The following is a 16,504-nucleotide window of genomic DNA, read 5'->3' as shown; positions in this document are numbered from 1 at the left end:
ATCCCAATGGGCCAAATCTTACTCTGTAACCACTTTGAATCTCCTTGTTAAGTTGTGAGGGAGACCAGACTCTTCTTGGCCCTTTTCTCCCTAGACTCTCCCTCTCTTCCCCTCCTTCCCCCCTTCTCCCTCAGAAACCCTGCTGCTCTCAGAGGTGGGACCCCCAATAAACCCTCATCTAATTAGCACCCTCAGAAGCTGTGTGGAGTCTCCTTGCCAGCCTGCCCTAGTCTTATTCCATGTCCCCTTTGAATCTCCCTGTTAAGCTGTGAGGAAGACCATGTTCTCTAGGCCCTTTGCTCCCTAGGCTCTCCCTCTCTCCCTCAGAAACCATGCTGCTCCTGGGGATGGGACCCCCAATAAATCCTCATCTCATTAGCCCCCTCAGAAGCTGTGTGGAGTCTCCTTGCCTGTCTGCCCAAGTCTTATTCCGCACTCACTTTGAATCTCCCTATTAAGCTGCGTGAGGGAGACCAGATTCCTCTTGGCCCTTTTCTCCCTAGGCTCCCCCTCAGAAACCATACTGCTCCCGAGGGTGGGACCCCCAATAAACCCTCATCTCATTAGCACCCTCAGAAGCCGTGTGGAGTCTCCTTGCCTGCTTGCTGCTACCAGCAAACCTACAGCTTAGGGGGCCCCCTCAAAGGAACTGCACCACCCCACAGGCCCAGCCAGGCCGCGAGCAGCACAGCTTACCCACGAGGTTCATCTTGGCGCTGTAGCTGCCGAAGTACCTCTCGTCGGTGTTGGGCGTGTGGCACTCGTACTGGCCGGCGTCGCGCTCCTGCAGCTCGGTGATGTGCAGCAGCACGGCGTCCCCCTGCAGCCGCTCCACGAAGATGCCGCGGCCGCGCACGCGCTGCGTGTAGATGGCGTAGGGGAACGAGGGGTCCACGGTGCTGACGATCTGCACCTCCCGCTCGGGGGCCGAGGGCAGGTAGATGGACCACTGGAAGTTCTGCTCCGCCGGGCCCTGGTAGCCGCTCACCTTGCACCACAGCGTGATGTGGGAGCCCTCCGTGCGGTAGAGAGGGCCCTCCTGGACTGTCACCAGCCGCTGGGCCAGTGCCATGCCTGTGGGAGGAGAGCAGCCCAGCGTTACTGACCAGCAGGCAATCCCCACACCTACACCCAGATATTCCCTGCCCTTCCTTCATGCTGGACAAAGCAAGCCCTCACACCCCGGTTTACATCCGGCACGTCAGGCTCTGGCACAGCACCCCCTGAGTCACACTGCAGAACTCTTGCTGACTCAATGGAAGTGTTTTTAAAAACACCCCACAAAAGAAGCAGCTTTGAGGTAACACAAGCCCCTTGTTTGGAAGTGGTGAGAACCCAGGTGTGAAAGGGCAATGCACCACGCAGTAACAAATCAGAAACTCAAGGTGACAGGTCTTTGTTTTCAGTACTTTTACTTTCCAAATCACCCCATGGAGAGAGGCCAGGGGGCTACACTCCCTCTCCTCTGGCTGCTGGGCCACCCAACTCCAATGCCCCAGGCACTCATCCTCCATCAGCAAACCTGCCAGAGGCTTCAGCTGGTACAAAACCCCCTTCTTTTTTTCCCCAGGCACTCATCCTCCATCAGCAAACCTGCCAGAGGCTTCAGCTGCTACAAAACCCCCTTCTCTTTCACCAAACCCAGCATACCTTATCCATTCTCTCTTACACTTGTTAAGACCCACAGAGAAATATCAGGTTTCTGGCACTGCCTTCCCAAGCCAATTTGAAAGGTGTGCATTTAGCACATAACAAACCCAATTAAAGTTAATGGAAGGAGGGGGCACTTTCCAGTAAAGCTCAGTGCCCCTGGCTCTGGAGTCAGAGCCCAGTGCCCTGCGCTGTGCACACGCAAAGGCACCAAACAAAGCCGGCCCTGCAGCACGGCGACCACGATCCGTCGGATTTTTACACAGATTATGGATGGCTGGCCCTTGGGCTCATGGCACATTACCAGCACAGCCCTCCAGGGGCCAGATAAATTACAGCAATCTATCTTGTTTGTTGCTACATCAAAGGCTCGAGGTCTGGAGACCACGGTGGGTGTTCATCGGTTATTGAGTTACCAGCAGCATGCACACATGGCAAGGCCAATCACCCTGGCTTCTGTGACTGCTTGCTTGCCATCATAAAACAGCAATAAGCCGATTTAAAGCAGGTCCTGCATAATCACGTTTGCAAATTTCATCCTCTCTGAGCGTCTGTGTGTTGGGGTTCCCCCCCTTTCTCTAATTTTCAATAACAACGCTCAAGTCCGGGAAAAGAATTTAAGCTTTCAAAAAGTGGCATCCTGCAGGTGAAGAGGTAGCCCTTGAATCTGGGGTTTATTGATTCAATCCTGCCCTCTGAACATCAATGTCCAGAAATGAAGTTTTTCACCACAGCCAGCCTGGATTGGAGCCAGGAGAGATGGTTCTTAGCAGCTTAAAACAAATTGTGAAAAATGGGTTCAGCACATCCATCAGGGCATGCAGCTGAACAGATGGAGTGCAATTCAAACTATTAACTTGGGCTCAGCTTGCTGCTGCTCCAAATTATGTTTCTTTTTACTCTTTATGAAATAATGTGATTTAAGGGGAGGACGGGGAAAGCTAACACGTTTGAAACAAACAGGGAGAGGAACAACAGAAGTGAGCACTCCCCCACTGTTTGCTGTACCAATCTCTTCATCCTAGGGACAGATACAGCTAGAGACAACTAACACACCTATGGAGCAGGCAGCCTCTTCTCTCACCCCACAAAGGCCAAAGGACAAAGCAAATATTACAGCCTTTGAAGTGAACTGTTTTCAGAGCAGCAGGAAGGACAAGATCTTTATTACACACCTAAAGACAGCTCATAATCCAATTTCTGTATGCACATATAGCCTTGCTACAGCACACACATATCCCACCTGCAATGACAATTAAAATTGCACCACAAGGCAAATATGCAGTGGTAGGAATTAAAAGTTCTACACACAACACTCCATCAGGTATTTCTCAGCTAAGTGCACAACTTTATCAGGCTTTTAACACAGTGCTGGATTTTTTACATAAGAGTTTTCCAGCTATCTAGTTAAAAAATAATATTTTATCAGAGATGGGTATCTGACTTTCCAAAGCTCACTGGAAAACCACAACCCTGGGGACCCACAGCACAGATTTTTGGTAGATGTCAAATCTCACCATCCTCACAGCCAGCACAGACATGGGCTTCCTTCTTCCCTTCCCAGCAGTTTTTAGGACATTCACTGTAACTCTAACCTGGAGTCCTGCTCCAGGTTCTGAAGAGACCCGCTTTCTACATTCCTCCTCCTCTATTTTTCCTTGCACTGAATCGCTGCACCTTCCTACAGCAGCCAAAAGTGAGAGAGTTAAAAGTCAAAGAGCTCCTTGCTTCCCATTCAGGTTCCAGGAGCCTGAGAAGCTGAGGGACAGAAGGAGACAGTGCAGAAAAAGTCCTGCCCAGCTCCAGCGTGGATAGAACACAAACCAGTCAGGCTTTTGCTACAGCCTGCAGCAGGTTGCTGTCCCATAGGTGAGACACAAAGGCTCAGAAGTTGGATGGAACTCAGGAACAGGCTGGATCTCCAGAGGAGCAGCACATCCTCACTGCTGTTCCCTGTGCCTAGCTGCAAACTCCTGCTCCAACAAAGGTGGGCACAAATGCTTTTCAACACTTTTAAAAAAATCCCAAACACCAGAAGCAGAAGCACTTCTCCAAAACTATTTCAATCAAGAAAGGAAAGAAGAAAAACAATCAGCCTGAGGGAGACATCCAGCAGTACATGCTGTGCTCAAACCTTTTGCATGATGTTTGGCATTTTGCAAGCTCTGGGAATTGCAATATCCACGATACAGAGTATTAAGAAGAGAACTTCATTTCTTAGTGAGCAAGTGCTCTGATTAACAAAAATAACGTGTCTGAGATCCCATTTAAACTCTTATCATGCCCTCTTGAAGTGAGAGAAGAGCTCACTACAGGAGGAGCTGTGTGCTCCACACCTTCCCTAGGACACCCAGGAGACAGTGATGGTGGCATTTGGCTGGTACTGCACTGGCACAGCTGGCTTTTAATTGCAAATCCAATATAATTTAGTGACAACACAAGGGCTGATAGGGAGGAGGTAGTGAGCCAAGTGCTACTTTAAAATTAATAAGAAACTGCAGGTTTGTGCATCTGTTTTTTTTCCATAAGACAGCAAATCCCATGCAATAAGGAGGAAGCCATCCCCTGATCCTTATCCCCTTTGCATCAGGGTTATTGCTGCCAGCCTTTGGAGCCAAGGGCAAGCCAAACAACAGCCAGGCAACTCTCAGCTTACCCATCTCCCAAGCCCTGGGGTGCACGGGGAATAAGAGCAGGGGCAGGAGGGGGCAGTGCAGCCAGGTGATGAGACTGAAGCAGCAAGGGACAGTGCAGGACCCAGGAACCTCAGATGCCCAGGCCCTGCACCTGCCCTATGCCAGCTCTCCCAGCAGGGCCGCTGCAAACGTCATGGGAAACAGCTCTGAAAAGCACAGGAAAGGCCAGAGAAAAGTGCTATGTCAGAGTCACACAGCCACTCAAGTCCCCCTGTCACATCACAGCCAGGACTTCAATGCCTCTGCAAGAAAGAAAGGAGCAAAAAAGGAGCATCAAGCATCCCTGCCAGCCAGGCATCTCCCCCAGCAGTGCTTCTGAGTACATGGTGTGTTTGCAAAATCTGTACCCTCACAACAATCTCATGATTTTGGCAAGATCTGACCTTTCCAAGGAGACCCACACAGAGCTCGGAGCTCAGGCTTTCCACACACAACTGGTCATTTCAGGTGCCTGATTTAAGCACTTTGAAGAGGCCCCATTTCAGAAAAGGCCAAACATTTACCTTCTGGGAAGGAGATGGACTTTCAGGCCCCTTTCACAAGAACATGTGTGCAAAATTTTAGGTGAGAACATTGACTCAAGGCTTATTGCAAGGGATAGGTGAGTGCAATAAAAGGATGCCTGAGCACACAAAAACTCTGCCACAGCACTGACAGCTCAAAAGAATAAATAAAAACTCGTGACAGAATGATGAAGAGCCTCTTGCACAAATATTCACTCCGTCTCAGACCACATGGGTTATGTCTGCACCACATCCAAAAGCACTGCAGCAGTTGCACCAAGTTATCTTCGATATCAATAATCACTGCCACTAGTCATTTAATGTGAAGGAGAAACTTGAGTTGTTGTGAGTATTATCCTGGGTCTCTAATCACTAGGCAGTGACTAAAAAAGTCATGGTATACATATCTTCTTGGTATAGATATCTTCTATAAGCACCAGGGCTAACAATGATGAACACCAAAAGGATTACATGGTTTGAGGGGATATTTCCACCCCTGCAGCTTTACAGAAGTTTTCATTCACTGACAATCTCTAAAGCACTATTTGCCAATAACTGACAATATTAATCCTAAATTTCCTTTAAAAATTACTTTGTGCCTTTGACTACAGTTATTAGGCAGAGAACATTTCCAAGGAGGTCCCTCTCCCTTTCACAAAGACACAGCACACATCTGGGCTTTGTTGTTGCTGCTATTGTTTGTTCAACTTACAGGCACTCCTGAAAAAGTGTCAAGAGAGGAACAACAATGATGATAAACACTAGGGAATGGCTTCTCTGTCAGAAATAATGGAGTCTGGAGGGAAACAAAGGTGACTTGAAGGGGAACTGGTAAAGGGGAACTGGTATTTTTTCACAAATATATATGCCATGGCAAAGATGGTCAAGAATTTGACCCTTGACCATCTCCTCTAGTTTAAATACCAAGGGCCATCAACTGAAACTGGTCAGATCCAGATTTATAACAAGGGAGGCAGTTCATGCAGCTGAACACAGCAGACCTGTGGATGCCCTTGACAAAGGATACTGTGGGTATGGAAAAATTTACAGGGGTCAAAATATGAGTGGGACAAGCCCATGAAAGAGGGCTACCAAACAGGTAAATCACATCAGGTTCCTAAGGCTCCCAAAACAAGCTACAATTGCACAGCTGCCTGCCTAGAGCTTTCTGGGGCACGATGCTGAGCAAGGTGCAGGATTCACTCTGAACTGGTGCAGCTGTCCTTGTTCCCCTTCACAACCCATGTCATTGCAGACTGTACTCTTCAACACCATGGGTCTGCAGACTGTGCCTTGGTTATACTATAACAGAAGCTAAAAAAGGTACCATTTTGGCTTCTTCTCCAAGAGCATGACTATTTCTGCTCTCAACACCTGAACTGGTTCCCTCAAAACATCCTTAGAACTGACACGGGAGCTTGTGCCCCGTGCAGGGGAGGAGAGGGAAGGGGAGGAACCAATTCATAAATCCTACTTGGCTATGACAAATTAGCATCTGCAGCAGACCACAGGACCTGGCAGAAAGTCCCCAGTAATGAAGACAATTCAGACATAAATGCTAAAGAGTCTGAGTTGCAGAGAGATGCTCTGGGCAAGCTCAGCCCAAGAGCAGGTGCAAGTGCACCACAGGCTGTGGCCACTGCTGCCCTCCTGCACATCTGAGGGGACCTGCAGGAGCCCAGGCTGACCACCCAGCTGGCCACAGCACTCCAGTGCATGGCATGGTGCCATCTAAGGTGAGGCAAGTGCCAGCAGAGCTCCTCCTGCTGCTCCCCGTGTCCTGCAGGCTGTGGCATCACCCCTTCTCAGTGCTCAGACTCCCCAAAGCAGCAGCACTGAGCCCTGCACAGGCCTTTGCTGCCAGTGAATTACTCAGGGACAGTTGGCATCCTCCAAGCTCATATTCCCTCTTCAATCAGACTCATTTTTCAGTCTCACTTATGCACAAGGCTTCCCAGGGGATGGCCCCTCCTCTCTCCCTTCTGTCACCCACAGAGCTTGTAGACACCACTTGCCAAACCCAGCCCATCACTTAGCCCCTGCTTTTTCTCTGGACTCCACAGCAGGGTTGACACTCACAAAACACTAATTCATTTCAAGAAGGCTCTTCCAAACTCACCATTGTCCAGCCACTTCCCCAAGCAGCCATCATTTTTTTGCCATGGGCTGAAGACTAATAAAATCTCTGAGGGAGACACTGCCCCACCAGGCAACACCAAAGCAGAGAAAACCTTTTAGCAACACACACCTGCTATTCTGTGAAGTCTCCTGTTAAGGCACACAACCAAAAATTAGGTTTGAGCTTAATTTTTGCATAAATGAGTCACAGCAGGAACAATCTCCATACACTGCAACCTGCTGCCAGATGGATAAAAACAATGCTATCAGAAGAAAACATGTGGTAAGCCCCCACCATTCCCCCAATACGGTAAAGCCTCATTCTGGGAAAATAGTGTTTTCTTGGGGTATTTTTTCTCATGCCAAGAGAGCTCAGTGTACTGAAAGGCTGGCTGGAGCCACCTGCAGAACAACTCCCTATTCTCCACCCTTTTGCTTTAATGTTTATATGGTGCAACCAAAAGGATCCCTTATCCTGCCCTTCCTCCATTCCTGCCACCATCCCAGCACATGGACCATCTTTCCTAAACCAACTCATCTTCACTCCTCATTTGAATTCTTCCCACTGCTGAGCCAACTAAGGACGGCTAAGTGGCGAGGTCAGCCAGGAGCAATTTATACAATAATTGGTATGGAAATATCAGAATCAGTGGGGAAATATCAAAGCATGGGCAAAGTAGACAGGAGCTGCCAGTGAAGCTCTTTGTTCTTCCAACACCACTGCCTTCCCCCGTCTCCGCTCTGTCTCACAGCCGCTCACTTCCACAGCACATGTTTACTGTCTTTTAAGAAAAATGTTTTCAATAAATATGAAAGAGATGGCATTTCTTTTAATCACCATAGATTGCTGTGGCCTGTGCCTAGCTTCCCAAGTTCTGACTGTAAAAGAGGTCTTGTACCTCTGCAATAAATATGCATCCAGTCAGACATCCGACCCCCTCGCCAAGATCAGAGCCATTTTACATCCTTTGGTTCTTCTCAGATCTGGCCCTTACATTGACAGAAGACTTCCTTATTTTCCCCAGTATGGCATTGGTATTCTGCAGATGCACAGTGTGCAATGTGATCTGCCCTTGTGATTTCTTCTCCCCCTCTTTTTTAAGCAAACTACATCCTATATGGATGTCACATTCCTCTAACTGCTCCTTCCCTGTTCTACAATTAGGCATATTAAAATATGCTAGTTTTAACACCACCTTAGAACAGCATGTTCTTGAGCCACACATCAAAGTTGCTGTATTACTACAACCTTTAAGCTTCTAAAAATGCTGAAAGGATGAAATAATAACTCATTATCTACGCTGGGCACTGTGAAGACAAGAAACAATAGGCTTGGACTTCAGACTGGTCATGGGAGCTAGCTAAATGCTCCATTTCCCAGAAGCTAGGAAAGTGAGGCACCACAGAGACTGCTCTGTGAGAGACTGAGGCATCTTACACACCAGCTTCCTCTAATAGACACTTACTTTCTTCGTGGATACCATAAGGCAGAGATGAAGCTGCCCCAGGGGATGCATGACACAAGATCTCCCTGCTCTTACAGTTCTATCATTCTCAATCATCCCACCAGAAAGTATATTTAAAGTTACTTTGCTGCACAGAAGCCTGAAACTACTCTTTAATCTAGTACAGCTTTACTTTGAAAAGTCAAAGTACTCAGCATCCAGAAGCCAGCCAGACACGCCTGTGGTCAGAAAAAAGAGCAATAGCATCACAACCAAAGGAAGGGGAATGGCTGGGCAGTCCTTCTGCACACACATCCCTGAGCTCTGCAGCTCGTGGTGCTCAGCCCCCTTACTTCACAAGGGCTTTGAAGCACGTGGTGGCACAGGATGTACCTGGATATGAAAGCTAACAACACATGCTTGTGCACGAGGGACAGACTGAGCTGCTGCCCTGCTGCTTCAGAGGCATAATGGTACATGACTGCTGGGGACCCAAATATCTTGGTGCAACACACCTACTGCTTACTGCAGTTGTATTAATCTCCTGCAGAGATGCTGAGAAAAAAGAATCCCTTCTAACCTGCAATCCCTGTATTCACAGAAGTTTTGACCAACCCCACAGAATGCTGGCTCTGTTCTGTACCTAAGGTAGAGCTTGTCCTGTGAAACATCTAATCAACTGTTTCTCTTCCTCCAAGGTCAGCACATGACCTTTGCAGCCCTTTCCCATCTCCCAGATCAGCATGTTCCTCCCATCCAGCACCCTGCCACCCTTATCACTATGGGAAGAACAGAGCAGAAGCTCCCTGGCAGATTATGCTTATATTGGGAGAGTGCAGGCAGCAAGTGTTGGATTGCCCACGCAGTTCTTCTGACTTGCACTGCTCCTCGTGCCTTATCCTTAGGAGCTTCTCCTGCCTCACAGCCCACTGAATCCATGCCCTAGTGACTTGTATCACTGCTGCTGGTTCCAGCTCTGGTTAAGCACTACAATACAAAGCAGCATTTACAGCAGCCTGCTGGAATGCCCAAGGCAATGCCTACTTTTATGTTTTCCAATGAAAAGCAGTGATGGCTTCATTAGGGCACCCCCAGCCTGAGTACTGAATCTGTCACCACACGTACTCCCTGTAAGATATAGTGCAGACCTGCACAAAGAGTGAAGCCTCCAAAGATTCCTGGGTGTGCTTTTCCTTCTGTTCTTGTAGCTAGCTCTTAAAATACATGTAAGGACACACCATTTACCCTGGTGTCTCTAGTACTGCTCCCAGACCTCTAAAAGACTCAGCACTGCCATTTTAGTACCAAAGCTATGAAGCACCAACACTATGAAGCATTTTGGACTGCTGAATCCTTGGCTGCTATGTGCTCCCAGCCCATCACGAGGAGGGGGTGAAATGAAATTGTTTTGAGCATCAAAGCTGAGCAGGAAATTTCTGATATAGTTCATTATGCCCTCCAGCCCCTGTATTTCTTTTTATTATCCTTCTTTAGTTTTCAAGTCCTACATGTTCAATGTCCAGGGTCACTTGAAGAATTGTCAAACATTATTCCCTGTGCTATCACTCACTCTCAGACAATAAGAAACTTCATTTTGTTTCACAGTCAATAATGTTTTAATGTCACTTCTTTTTTCGTTTTCCTGCGTGCTCTGCAATCCCTTCCAATATTAAAAAACAGAACGTCCCCATTATTGCTGTAATTCACCTCATAACATCCCAGATGCTTAAATACTCTCCCAGGAGAAAAGAGTGTGGAGTCCCAAATCTCACCTTCACATTATCCTTGCCAAAAGGAAACAGCATTTATTACCCAGGCTTTCATTAAAGGAATTCCCTCTCTTTCATGAGATCTCTTAAAATACATCTGATGCATGGAGATCCTGCTTTCTTACCTTCCCTCAAATTTATTTTTCCTAAAGAAAAACAAAGCTTCTTGTTGTCTTTCATTAAAACACAGGGAGGAAGGACAGACATGCAAGTGCCTCCCTCCCTCTCCAAAGAGAAACACCCATGTTTTGGCCCATCTTTCCATACTCCTTGAAGTTGCTTATTTGGTTTTCTGCCCTTCCCCTTTCTCCAAGTGACTCCAGATTTTCCCTTGCTTTGCTAAGGATGACACTTAGCAGTTCAGCACCCTTATTTTTCTCTACAACCTTTACTGGCATCTTTGTCCTTCTGGGCAGGGCTGGAGCATCTCCTTTTCAACCTCTAAACTGGAAACCTCAGGCAGCCATTTATTAATTGCTTAACCCTGAATTGATTACCTTCTAGAGAGAGAAACTTAACAGCAATCTGGTCAATATTGACAGGCTGGAAGAGCTGATGACAAAGTGCCCTGCTGCACATTCCTTCCCACCTCCCAGGGCACACCATTCCTCCAGCACTCCTGCTGCATCCTTAGACATGGGTCTGCACCTGCTCCCCACATCCTTGGGAGCACACAGCTCTGCAGAAATACCACTAAAAAAAAAGTTCTGAAATGTAATATCCAGAAAACAATGCAGCCAGGGCAATCTCTCCCTCTTCCTTCCACCATGCTGGAGAAACATTTGTGCCCCTCAGCCACGACCATTAGCAGGAGAGAATATTCAATTTGCAAGGTAAAGCTGCCATCTTGTACTCCTTCAGCAGAAAGAGCTTCCAGGTAAACAGCAAACTGACTTATCCCCCAAGTCAAGTGTTCTAGCTAAAAGGATGCAATTCTCCAAGACAGTTTTCCCACCCCACCATAAAGGATCACAGGAATATGAAGTACAGCCATATAGCAGCAGTTAGTTTCCATTTTCTCCCCACAAATTCATCTGGATTCCTCCCTGTTCACTAAGCAGCAGCAAGATGCTGCCTCTCAAAACTTCTGTGATTCAGTCAGACAGCATCCCTGAAAGACAGACAAAGATCCAGGGAGATTCTTCAGCTACCTGCTCTCTTTTATTGCTAATTAAGATGTTAGAATTCCTTGTCTGCATACACTATAATTTATGAGTTTGACATGCTATGCAGACTATCAGCAGTTGTCACCAAACTACCAAGGCTCTCATTTCAAATGGGAGGGCAGGAGCTTTCTGGCATTTGGAAAGGAAAACAGAACAAAACAAAACAAAGGGATGCAGAAGCGTTTATGTTACTATTTCTTCCAGGGAGAAAGGTACAGTCATTCCTTCTAAGCACAGTACTACTACCAGTGAGTAAGAAGGACAATCCTGGGATTCTCCTCCCTGAGGAGGAACAAACCCATGCACCAGGGGGAACTGACCAGCTGGAAAGCACAGGAAAACACTTTTTATACTAAACAAACAAACACAACCAACACACAACAGTGAGGGGTAACTGCACACTAGCACAGGCTGCTCCAAGAGATTGTGGAGTCTCCACCCTGGAGGTATTCAAAGTTATCTGGACATGATCCTGAGCAACCTGCAAGGGGCTCGGACCAGATCATCTCCAAAGGTCCCTTCCAACCTCAACTTTTCTGTGAAGGACTCTCCAAAACTGCATTTTCACCACTGCTGTCGACTCAGTTACCTTAGCTCAGCACCAAGCACCTATACAGAGCAACCTCACTGCACCAGCTACAGAGAAAAGGTGGTAAAAACACCCTCATGCCAGGAGATTCAGTTTAAAAATGTGGCCTCACAACGCAGTTAAGCTGATCTAGGTACCAGCTGCCACAGCAAAAAAGCAGTCCTGCCTTCCCACTCACTTTATTCCTAGCAAAATACACACACTCCTCTCCCCATGCTTGACCTCTACATGAGCTGAAAAAAGAATTACCCAAGGAAAGAGTCTTCACCAAGAGAGCAGGAACACCTTTTTCTTTGAGGGACAGGGGTAAACAACCCTTTTAACAGAATGGGATAATGCACCAGCCAGCAGATGGGTGCAGAGAGGGCAGGGAAGGAGAGCAGGGCAGAGTGGGAGCAAGTGCCAAGGTCTCTGCTGGAGACCCTGACAGCAGCTCTCTAGGATGCCTTATGCAAAGGCAGCAAGTAAAGAACTGCCCACTGCAGGTCACTCCCCATCACACACAGCAAAATAAAAGGGTTCCAAGCCACCACTTTCAGCAAGCAACCCTAAGAGCAGGAGACTTAATGAAGCCTGGCTTCCCGTGCCTTCAGGAGGGAGGCTGTCTCTGAGACTAATGACTTGACTGCAAGCTCCAGCTGGAGCTTCTCCTGCAGCTGGCACAGTCATTTGGAGGCACTGCTGAAGAAAAGGGTCTCCTCCAGTGCCCTGCCCCTGCCCTGACTCAGCCACCTGCTCTTCACAAGGCTTGCAGGAACTTGTTTATATCCGAGCTCTCTGCTCCTGTCAAATTTGCGTAAAATTGGCCAAAGGGCTTCCAGGTTATCTGGAAAGGGGTGGCAGAGGCAGCATGATCAGATAAGCCTCTTTCTCTGAGAAGCCAGCCTGAGGAAACACAATGAGAGGCAGAGGCTGGGAATCAAAAACCACAGAGGGAAGGAGCACCAGCAAGCAAAGGTAGAAGGGCTTTAAAAGAGAAGACACGCATCTTGCATTTGGCACAGCAGAGGAGGAGGAGGAACTAATTTGAGAGTTCAGGGGAACCAGCAGACAAAAAAAAACCAACCTGAACAAATTTCAACAGCTAGGAAACGCTGCAGCTTACATTCCTCAAGCAGAAAGAGCCAGGTGCGTGCACATGCATGTAAGTAAGCACCAGAGACAGAGGTTAGAATTCTGAACTGAACAGAAATACGAGCCTGTAACACCAGCAGAGAGAGGCCACTCCAGTTTTTAGGAGTGGACAAAATTACAAAGAGGCAGGGACTCTGGGGTCATAGAACAGACCCCTTGTGGCCACACAAAAACAAACCCTGGAGCTGGTGTACAGAGCAAACTCATGAGGTCATAAGAAAAGCTCTGTCAGAGGCAGGAAAAGACAAAGACAGCAGAACTTAGAGGAAATCACTCAAAGAAGAGACCAAAACTGGTCAAGGTCAATTAAAATGTCAAGAAAGGTAGCATTTGATCACAACCAAGATGGAGAGCAGTGGGGGCTATTAAGAAAGCCCTTGCAAAGTAAATCACAGAGACAGACTAAACTGGCAGAGAGCTGGGAGGCAAAAGCTCCAGACACAGCATCCCATGGGGCTTGCAGAGGACACAGCAGCTGCTGGAGGAGGGGGAATAAAGCAGCTTTGCATTGAAGGAGAGAGGCTGTGAGCAGGAAAACAAATGACAGAGACAAGGAAAAATTAGTTGGGACCCTCAAGTCAGGCAGAAAGGTTAGAAATTCTGCCTTTGTGAAAAGCATGGAGAAGGAAAGCAGGACAGAGAAAACCAACAGGTGAAGACAGGCCATCATTTGAATGCCAGATCTCTTCATAAAGTTGCTACAGTTTGAGAAGCAAATCTGAAGGTGGAAAAGGGCCTATCCAAGCTTGGGGGCCAATACCACCATCAGCATTCAGTAAAGCAAAAATTAAAAGGGTTTATGAGAGACAAGGCAGAAAGGGAAGAGAGCAAGCTCTGAGATGGGGAGATCAGCATGGTCAGAGGACTCATGCATGACCAGCAGGAGCAGAAGCAGCCCATGGTGGGGCTGGAGATGGGAGAGAGGGCAGAAAAATTGTCCTGGCAATCCTGGGGATGAGGGGAGATGCCACTGCATTGTGGTATGAACAGCTTTGGGGCAGAAATACTGATAAAATAGAATGGGAGAAATCCAAAATCCAGGGTGCACAAAAAAGCAGCAGCAGGAGTGGAAGAGGAGGAGAAAAACAGAAAGACCCTGAAGGGGAGGAACAGTGCTGACAGAAAATCAAATGCAACATGCTGGCTGGCAAGGCAGGTACCTCCCTATGGCATGGGAGAGCCAGGCACAGGGAGGAATGACTCTGGACTGAGCAACAGCATCTGCTGAACAGGGGGGCCCAGCCTCCAGCACCCAGACAAGAACCACACACGAGAGGTGCAACACAGAAAGGGACACGACCTTAACTTCATGCAAGTCTCATTTGATGTATGCAGTCTGGGAAAAGCTGCAAGTTGGATTTTTTCAGGATTACAGAATCAACTCAGCCACACCACACCTCGGGCACCGGTCCAAACGCCCTTCTGCCCCCCAGAGCAACTCATCCCAGCACCCATGAGATGGATGGGGCAGCACAGCCCCAGAGATGCTCCAAAGGCCATACACCCTGACTGCAGCAAGAGCAGACTTGCCTCTTAGTAGGGCTGCAGGTTTATCTGAAGGCCTGAAAGAAAGCAGAGTTCCAGCTTCTAGACACAGACAGTGTGTTTGAGGGTGACTAACTAAACAGCATTTGTCACTAAACAAAAAAACCTTTCCCAATGAACTGAGGAAAGGAAGAGTGGGGGATGAGGTAGACCTTTCCTAAATACACCACTCTGAGCATCCTCCTGCCTGCACTCCCCAATGAGCAGACGTATGCAGAAGTTTTCATCTTCAGCTCCTTACTTAGCAAAGCCTAGTCCCCTCTGATCAGGGAGTTAAGGAAAGGCTTACACAGCTACCAGGGAGGGAGGGTTTTATTTATCTGATTCCAACATGCCCAAGTTATCAGACTCTAGAGGAATTCAATTAATGAGAATAAAACTCTTGTTTGATGCAAGTCTGGAAGGGTGCAGTGGGTTGTTTTTTTCCTGCAAATAGCTGCACCCCAGAGATTTTTACTCTGATTATAAGCCTTAACAGGGACCATTGATGCAAGCTGAACAGATCCAGCAGCTGCACCGAAACACCACACACACTTCTGATCTGTCAGGGACTGACACAGCTGGAGGAGACCACAAAAAAGACAGGGAGAAGGGAGGGAAGCTGGGCCTGCAATCCCAAAGGAGCTGCTGAGGCCATCCCCCTCCTCCCCTCACAGCACGGCAGACTGGTGGTGAGGTTGGCACGGCTCTCGCACCCACTAGCACAGCTGTGAAATGTCACCAGTGCAGGCAAAATTAAATGTCCTGCACCAGCTCCTGAGGCAAGGCTTGGGCACCAAGCTCCACCACCTGGGACAGAGCTCCCACCCATGCTGGCAGTGTCCATCCCCACAGGTTCCCTCTCACCCTCAGCCACCCAGGCAAGGGGCACAGCCTGTCTCCCAAGGGGCTCCAGCAATGCCAAGGGTTGGCCCCGAGGTTTTAAACGTGGCAGTGGTCACACTTGAGCTGGGCTTGGCCTCTGGCACTGTGAAAGAGGGGGAAAGAAAGAATTCTGACAGCAATATAGGCTTTGGAGAATTTGACTCAGCTAATCCTCTCCTAAGGTTGGCCAGCTGGCTTTAAAGGGAACAGACGGAGCAACATCACAAATCACTGAAGCGATGGGAACCAAACACAGGGTGCAAAACCCTCCTCACACAAACGTTTCTTTTTAAATGCTGCCACGAAGATAAGCACAGCTCCCAACACCACTCCCAGGCTGTGCTAGTCCTAGGAGATCTACCCAATGTTTATTCAATGCACATTTCTCCAAAACCCACATGGTACATCCAGCCAGGAAACCGAACAAACATCCATAATTTCCTTTGACACCTCCTAGCTACACTGCTCTGACAAAAGCAACCAGAGCCATCCAGTACCACTGCATGCCAAAAAAAAACCAAAAAAACCCCAAAGAATCCCTGTTGTCCCTGTCTCCTTCCTAAACCCCTTCAACACAGCAAGGCAGCAAGAGGGAGGAATCACAAGCCAAAGCAGCCAGATTCCATCAGCTGGTTAGGACAGCACCAATAATACCTCCTGGCTGTATATTTGGGAAAGACATGTAGGTGTTTCTACAGTCTGCTTACACAGAAACCTCAGGAACTCTCCCCTCTCTTCCCTAAGGGAGATTCAAGACATTTGAGGTTTAACAGCTGCAACAAACAGCATCCTCTTACTAGAGAAAATATTCAGGAACAAGATAACAAGAGACACGGTTACTGAAACAGGATGAAAACATGGAAAAAGCCTCTGGGGTCTAAGTGCTGCCCTAATGACTGCAGACTGCTACTCAGAAAAACCTGAATTCAAGTATACAGCTCTCATCACCACTTGCAGATCAAACAGGAATGGCAACATGCAAATCCTGCTGCCTGCAGAAGAGGTAATCTAACACACCATTTGTG

The 16,504-nt window shown here is 47.9% G+C and overlaps 1 protein-coding gene across 1 annotated transcript in view; it reads right to left on the bottom strand.

Moving 5' to 3' along the window:
* The window catches only part of IGSF3 (immunoglobulin superfamily member 3), a 92,781-nt gene that overhangs the window by 65,112 nt on the left and 11,165 nt on the right, over positions 1 to 16,504 (bottom strand). Inside the window, exon 2 of the mRNA XM_058045016.1 lies at positions 697 to 1,074. Coding sequence (XP_057900999.1) covers positions 697 to 1,074 — 378 coding nt within the window. The remainder of the gene's footprint in view (positions 1 to 696; positions 1,075 to 16,504) is intronic.

This window comes from Melospiza georgiana, chromosome 2 (assembly GCF_028018845.1).
Source record: "Melospiza georgiana isolate bMelGeo1 chromosome 2, bMelGeo1.pri, whole genome shotgun sequence".
Classification (NCBI taxonomy): domain Eukaryota; kingdom Metazoa; phylum Chordata; class Aves; order Passeriformes; family Passerellidae; genus Melospiza; species Melospiza georgiana.
The sequence above is the reverse complement of the archived record's forward strand: the minus strand, read 5'-3'. Positions and strand labels throughout refer to the sequence as shown.